The sequence below is a fragment of the Gigantopelta aegis genome, chromosome 5, assembly GCF_016097555.1.
Source record: "Gigantopelta aegis isolate Gae_Host chromosome 5, Gae_host_genome, whole genome shotgun sequence".
Taxonomy (NCBI): Eukaryota; Metazoa; Mollusca; class Gastropoda; order Neomphalida; family Peltospiridae; genus Gigantopelta; species Gigantopelta aegis.
Genome location: NC_054703.1, coordinates 34,018,631 through 34,026,953, shown reverse-complemented (window position 1 = coordinate 34,026,953; position 8,323 = coordinate 34,018,631). Strand labels below are relative to the sequence as shown.

The 8,323-nt window shown below is 35.8% G+C and overlaps 1 protein-coding gene across 4 annotated transcripts in view; it reads left to right on the top strand.

Moving 5' to 3' along the window:
* The window catches only part of LOC121373669 (dynein heavy chain 6, axonemal-like), a 133,064-nt gene extending 125,880 nt beyond the window's left edge, over positions 1 to 7,184 (top strand). For all 4 annotated transcript variants that reach the window (XM_041500392.1, XM_041500389.1, XM_041500390.1 and 1 more), the window contains 2 exons: positions 794 to 1,016; positions 4,863 to 7,184. In XM_041500392.1, the coding sequence (XP_041356326.1) occupies positions 794 to 1,016; positions 4,863 to 4,966 (327 nt within the window). In that variant the 3' untranslated portion in view covers positions 4,967 to 7,184. The remainder of the gene's footprint in view (positions 1 to 793; positions 1,017 to 4,862) is intronic.
* Positions 7,185 to 8,323: the final 1,139 nt, after the last annotated feature.

Sequence of the window (8,323 nt, the reverse complement as noted above, 5' to 3'; positions counted from 1 at the left end):
TTGTGTTATGGTGAGGTCATTTAAATTTAGCTTGGCAGGCTGGGAGACAACTCCAATACTAGTAGTAAAAAATTAATTTGGTAAATAAAGGACTATATAGGGTGAGGGAAGGACAGAGAGTGGAAGGGAGGGAAAGAAATGAAGGGAGAGACAGAGGGGAGGGAGAGATATATAGGAAGGAGAGAAATGAAGGGAGGGAGAGATATATAGGAAGGAGAGAAATGAAGGGAGAGAGGGAGGGCAGGGAGACATATATAGGAAGGAGAGAAATGAAGGGAGAGAGACAGGGGAGGGAGAGATATATAGGAAGGAGAGAAATAAAGGGAGAGAGATGGGGGAGGGAGAGATATATAGGAAGGAGAGAAATGGAGGGAGAGGGAGGGAGACTTAAGGAGAGAAATGAAGGGAGAGAAATGAAGGGAAAGAAAGGAAAGACAAATGAAGGGAGAGGGAGGGAGATATAAGGAGAGAAATTAAGGGAAGAGAAATGAAGGGAGAGAGAGGGGAGGGAGAGAGATGTAGGAAGGAGAGAAATGAAGGGAAGAAAGGAAAGAGAAATGAAGGGAGAGGGAGGGAGATATAAGAGAGAAATGAAGGGAAGAAAAGGGAAGAGAAATGAAGGGAAAGAGGGAGTGAGATATAAGGAGAGAAATAAAGGGAAGGAGAGTTAACGAAGAAGAGAAAGGGAAGAGAAATGAAGGGAGGGAGAGAGATAGGAAGGGAAAAAAAGGGAGAGAAATAAAGGTACAGAGTCACATTGTGATTAATCAGTTTTATCACACTACCTCCACAGATTGAGTCTCCAGCGGATGGGGTGCTGGTGCACGGTTTGTTCACCGACGGGTTCCGGTGGGACGACGCGAAGGGCGTGTGCGAGGACTCGATGGTTGGCGAGATGAACTCAGTGTTACCCATGATGCACATGGAGCCGCAGATGGACTACAAACCGAGCGAAGACGACTACACCTGCCCGCTCTACAAGACCGCCGCACGCGCAGGCGTGCTGTCGACAACCGGTGAGTCGAAACAACAGCAAATTCAGAACTGAAAATTCACAACTGACGTCAGGGTTTAATATGTGCACATTAAGAGCAATATGTTGTAGCGCATGCCTGTCATGGACATAAATGTCGGCCTGGGTCGGCTCCTCTTTTCCAGGACAGGAAAAAGAGTTTGGGGTGGAAATGTTTTATTTAATGACGCACTCAACACATAGGATTTGGGGTGGATGCAGGGAACATTTTGTTCAGTATCGCATCACGATTTGCTACACAATTTTAAAATACTAAACAGTACTTGGTAATAAATTTTCACTTGACTAAAAATATCACTAATCAAGATTTTGAAAACAAAATGTTCCCTGGGGTGGGAGGAGGGACTGTGCACGCTGGTAGGTGCAAGAGAGCACCAGACCTGTCAACCTTTAGTCAAGAGAAAGCAGGAGATGTGTGTTGAAAAAGCAGGAGATTTTGTCAAAAAGCAGGAGATTTTTTAAATTCACACAATTTAACCCAAAATCGCAAGATTTAAGAAAAACATTATTACAATAAGTTATATGAATATTTTATAATGTCATATATACTTCTTAACCTTAGATCTTGGCATTAAAAAAAATTAAAAAATATATATATACACGTATATATATATTTTTTTTTTTTAAAGTTTAAATATTATTATGATTTAATACATATTTTAAAAAAATAAAATATTTTATCCAAAAATGTTAAGAACATGAACAAGAAATAAAAAAATTAATTAGTACATTTACGGTATTACACTTACAGCCTTACAGGTTGCGTTACATTATCATTTGTGGTTAGTGTACCTAAGTACCAAAGAATAATTTATATATAAATCTTATAAATTAATATTCAGTTTTTACTATAATGAGGAACGGTGGCTTGGTACTTATTTAAAATCATTACAATGATGCAATAAACATTGTATTTTCATTAATCATAAGTAAAACCTCATTACGGACATCGTGTGAAATATATCGGAATTATACCCATTTCCGTGAGTAACTTTATGTCAATGTCAAACACACCATTTTTTAATTGTACAAAAATAATTTCTTGAAGTGTACCCTTATAACCAACATTTTACCGCACAAACATACAAAATTAACTGACACAAGTATGTTTATACAGCTAATTAGTCTTTTCGTTGTCTTGCTGTGACATGTGATTTTAACATGCATCGTGTGTATCGCTGTCAACTCGGGAGTCTGGCAGTTCAAATTTGTCATAGTTGCATTATGTAATCCAGTGGGAAGACATTTTACTATCCAGAGGTGTTATTAGAACTAAATTGGATATTTTTTTTTTTTATATGGCAACACTGAATGTCAATACACAGCCTGTTGAATTAGCGGCAACACGCTTCGTAGCCATTACGATGACAACAAACATTATAATAACACGTTATTTTATAAACTCCATGTGCTTTTTTAACAATATAAATAGGCTATCCCACAATTCTCACTTCGGCAAAGGTTAAACAGTCGGGACAATTCGGCCTGTTACATTCTCGGAAACCGAAAGTAGTCGACATTTTCCAAATGAGAAAAAAAGGCAGAGTTACTTCCCTTCTGTTATTTTGACAAAAGAGGATCGATTTTTTTTTATGCTTACAAAAATGTCATTTAACAGGAGAAACTGTCTCCCGCACAGGTGAAAGGAGATTTGATCAAATACCGGGAGACTCCCGCAGAATCCGGGAGGGTTGACAGGTCTGGAGAGCACCAGCAGCCCGACCGGGGATCGGTAGTGGTCGGGGTTTCAGAACTGGAATGTATTTCATTTTATAAAGGGCAGGATCTAGGTCAGTGGTAGAGTGCTCAACTAAGGTGTGTTAAGTTTCCATCATCCCAGGCAGTGCATCACAACCGGTACACCAAAAGCTGTGGTATGTACTGTCCTGTATGTGTGAAAGTCCACACAAAAGATCCCATGCTGCTTTATTGGCAGGAGTAAAGCATGTGGCTGCTGTGGGCTTCCTCTCTTTGTGCCTCCTCCTATGTTGAAATACGTCTAACTATATAGAGCAGTCATAAATATTTCTGTGTTACATATGTGCTTCGACAGAACTAAAGGAATCATCAGGGAAATTAGATGTATAACTTGAAATGTGCATAGCACAAAGATTAGGTATGCATAAAGATAGAGTAACAAAATGAAATAATCATCTTATTTTTATTAGCCAAAAATATGTTTCAGTAGTAAAAATAAACTTACTTTAACTTCAGATTTGGTTCACGCAAGCTCACAAACTCGCCATAGACTGAGTCCCTTACTGTCCTTCATCCTAAAGTTATGATGGCCGATTTCGCACTGGACCACATTTCAATATCGAAACATTCTTCACATGCACGTGTACATGGATTTCCGACTTTTCTGTGGTCATCTGATATTCATAATCATCTGGAGTCATTTTTGTTTTCAGTAAAGACTACTGTTTAGCAGATATTTTCCATAAATACTTTTTTGACTTTCCTCATGCTACAAGGTACACTTTTTAGGAGCTGTGCAGATGGATTTTGTTTTTTCCCACTGGGCTTGACTTCAGACTTAATTTGTTTTTCTATTGACATCCTTACATATAACATTTTAGTAATAAAGTGTGACATCTGATGATCACAGGTAGAAACAGCGTTTCTGACGGAGGGGAAATTACATACCCTAAAATCTTGGAAATTAATGGACATATAATTTATAAGTTTTAGATAGACTACAGTAAGAGAATTGCTGTTAAAGTGCATGAAATATGTGTCCCAATTTCAAAACACTTGAAGGAAAGAAATGTTTTTATTTAACGAGGCACTCAACATATTTTAAATTACGGTTATATGGTTAAGGACCACACAGATATTGAGGGAGGAAACCCGCTGTCACCACTTCATGGGCTACTCTTTTTCGATTAGCAGCAATGAATCTTTTATATCCACCATCCCACAGACAGGATAGTACAGTGAAACCTCTCAAAAGAGGACCCTCTGTAAACCGGAATTCCTTCAAAACCAGACGCTCTGTAAACCGGAATTCCTTCAAAACCGGATCCTCTGTAAACCGGAATTCCTTCAAAACCAGACCCTCTGTAAACCGGAATTCCTTCAAAACCGGATGTTTTTCATGGTCTCTTTTTAAATATCTGTGCAGAAAAGAACCTCTCTAAACCGGATACCTTTTAAAACCAGACTTTTTACTTGGTTCCGGGTGTGTCCGGTTTAGAGGAGTTCCACTGTGCACACCACAGCCTTTGTTACACCAGCTGTGGAGCACTGGCTGGAACGAGAAATAGCCCAATGGGCTAAACAGTTGAAGCCCATAACCACCTAATAGAGACACTTACGGTATGTTTTGTTTTTAGTACATACCCTCAATTTTTATTATGGCAGAAAGAGGTCGATTATGTTTTGTGGTTGCATTGGGTATAGTACGGGTGAAATTTCGCTCTGTCAGCAGTGTGCTCACTTGAGATGCTTGGATCATAGGAGCAAACCTCGGCAGACCCATTGAGTTCCCCCCCACCTCCACCCATCTCAACCAATCCCCCCCAACAATTGATATACCAAAGGCTTTGGTATGGTATACTGTCTTGTCAGTTGGTTTCCTCTGAAGATCACATAACATTACCAAATATTTGACATTTCATATGCAATTAAGTAATCAATGTGCTCTAGTGGTATTCTTAAATAAAACAAAATTTAATGTCGGTCCAAGTTTTGCAATTGCCATGTTACACATCAGTTAGCTGAAGTTTGGATTTTGCTGGGATGTTTAGTGAACTGTTGTATCATGTTTATTTAAAAAAAAAAAAAACATTTCCTTTTTTGTTTTTTATTTATTTTTATTTTTTTCCAGGTCATTCGACTAACTACGTGGTTGCTGTGTATCTCCCATCATCTAGAAGTCAGGACTATTGGATTGCGAAAGGTGCTGCCCTCCTGTGTCAACTCAGTGATTAGAACAAAGGGAGACAACTAACCTGTGTGAACCATAAAAAGAGAACAACATTTGGGACCAGTTTCGTTTCGTGTTCGACTACAAAAAAAAAGTGTGATACAAATTAACAGGATTCCATTATTCAAAGTATTTGTTGTCAGTTTTATGCCAAAAACATTGGTTGTAATCATTATGAAAACCAAATGGAACTTATTAGCACCAAGATAGTATATTTATTTGTTTTTGTTTTAAACTAAAAAAAGCCTCTTGTTTTTAAAACCTGTGTGTGAATGCGAGAATTGGCTTTTGTGAACATATAATTTTATTATTAATCTGCTAACTTTGAAAAAAATAAAAATGGAAACCAGCTACTTACTTAGACATTTGAGAGAAGAATCAAGTAAAAAAACTATTGTGTAGTGTTCCTAGGACATAAGTAATTAGACAAAACCATGGACTATGACCAACTAATGTGATATTTTTTTTGTTTTTAATATTTGTTGTCGTGCCTTTTAATGATTCCACCACTGTTGTTATTATTGTATGTCTTATTTATTATATCGTTTACATGTTTAGTAAATTGTGTTATTACCCATATGGTTAAAACTATCTTGGTACATAGCAAAGTGATACATCCCACTAGAATGCCAAGTGGGACATAACACTTTTGACGTCGCTAGCGCATGTGTCAAATGAAAATTATTTCACTCGGGATATAAACATGATACGAAATGAAAGCTCATTTAATACCCTATAATTTTCCATCAGGATTGTATATTGGGTAGTATGAGGTATAGCTTTAATTATGAATATTTTATTGAAGGTACATCCGTTCCAGAGTCACGTTTACTTTGTTTTAAAAGACACCACTAGAGCACGTTTATTTATTAATTATCTACTATTGGATGTCAAACATTTAAAATTGTGACACGTAGTCTTCAGAGAAAACTGGTAAATGTTTCCATCAGTAGCAAGAATTTCTGAGACAGGGCAGCTTATACCTTAGCCTGTGGTAGGCCAATTGTGGGGGTACTGGTTGGTTTTGGGGGAGAAAAAAAACAATTGGAGAATCCTAATTTTCAGCCCTGATTTGTTTAAAAATTATTATTATACTGTTTGAAACAGTCCAAAATGCAGAAAGGTCAAGAGGTCAGGATAACTATTTGTGAAAGGAGAAAATAATTAGTTTGCTTCATTTTTAACATAATTATAATACTGCATGCTATTTTATAACACAGCAATAATTTCATGTATAATAATTGCTAGAGTATTATTTGTGCTGTATACTTGTGTCTTTCTCTTTTAAAATTTGTTCAAGGTGTGTAATTCAGTCGATTTATCCATTGGATATTTTCACATAATTTAGATGTTATTGAAATGTGTATATATATATATATGTATGTAATTGAGACAATGTACCTTTAATAATGTTGTATATACTGTTAGCCTGGTGGGTAAACTGCTGAATATAGTCTGTGATAACAAACAAACCATTCTTTCCGTCCTAAACTGTATTAAATTTTGCAATTAACCATATGTTGTTGCTGTTTTTCTTTTGTTTCTGTTTCATACTTACATGTACATACATATATAATATACATATACTTAAAAAAAAATATTATTATTGACATACTTATTTATACCTTATTTTATCTATTGGTTGACATATTTTTAACATTGGGCGAGTTTTCGTCTTAAATATCTAAAACATTTTATGTCAGGTGACGTTTTGTGTGTGTGTGTGTGTCTGTGTGTGTGTGAATATTGAATTATTTTACATAGAAGTATCCGTGCATCGGTCATTGCAGTCTGCCAAAATTACTACTGGACAATTAAGAATGTTTCTATGTGTATTATCTTATTGAGAGAAATGTTTCGGACATATGTAAATCAGGTATTTTGGTTAAAAACTATATGAGAATTGTGTAGATATCGGAATGTGCAGATTTGTAAATATAGACAATATTTGTATTGTCTGTAAAATGTGTGATATCAATATTTAAATTACATGCTAAGTATGTGAAAATAATATCATTGAAATATATGATATTGGTATCTGTATGTCAGAAGTGTGATATTTTATATATTGCATATGAAATGTATGATACCTGTGTTTACATGTGAAATATATGTGATATAACTTTGTACATTTCCAATGAACTGCGATCCAAAAAAGTGTGTTTTGTATTTCCACTATATCGGGTGTTTACATGTGAATCTGTGAATAAATATTATGCAGTTGATTGGTGTCATTGATTATGCACATGACTGGCACAATAGGATGAAAAATAACTGTCACATTTACACTCAAGCAATAAACTAGAAGCCCCAATATTATGATTCACCAATCGATTTTACATAGGTACATAGGCTCCCATTTTTTTCGGGGGGTGGGGGTTGGTCAGGTTAATTTTTAGCCAGATTAAATGACAATGACCAAATCTGGATAATGACAGTTAAGTTGTTCGTATTAACATTAATGCTTGTGCGTTTTTGTCTCGCATTTACAAAGTAAAACTGTTAAATATAGGTATTATTTTTCCTATGGTGATAATAGCATTAACTTTTATGTTAGATCTCACTAAACAGATCACTTCCGGGTGAGAGTTCATCGATCACGGTCCACTATAGTTCCTAATTGTGACATATGTCATGGTTCACATATTCACTTCTAGGAATTGGGGAAGAATTAAAACAATATGTGTGTTTAATGGTAAGCGTTCTTGCGATATTTTTTACCCATGTTATTTTGTAATATTGTGCATTGACCTTTTGGGACATGGGTGTATAGCGCAAGAGACAGCCGTAGTGAATCGGTTAATGAACCACCTGTTCGGATCAGTACTACAGCCAGATGCAGTCATAAAGCAAAAAACTGAGAAGGAAATGTTCTCAATTTTGGAGTGAAAATAAATGCTTACATAATGTATGTTCGCAATGGTGTATGTTGCCAGTACCAACAAGACGCCGTTCTGTTGGCAGTCTTCATGGGTTTCAGTGGCAGATGACATCTGTGTAGTGAGACCTATGCTCAACATTAAAGTTTTGTGATAAGCTCCATTTCTTACAAACGATAAATCCTGCATCAGTGAAACTTGATTTATAGTTGCATCTGTGGATGTTCATAAATGCATGTAAAAATAATAATAATAATTAAATTTTAAAATTTGTTGCATGTTTGTAATTGATAATAATTGAAGTTCGATACAACTATGGATGACGATACAACTATGGATGACGATAGGTGTAATAAAAACTGGTTCAAGATGAGAAATAAAGTCTGCAGACATCATAATATCTATTTTTAGTAACAGTGAACTTTAATTTTAACTGACAAAATGCAAACTCATTCAAGATATTGTGATGTGACCTTTACTTTT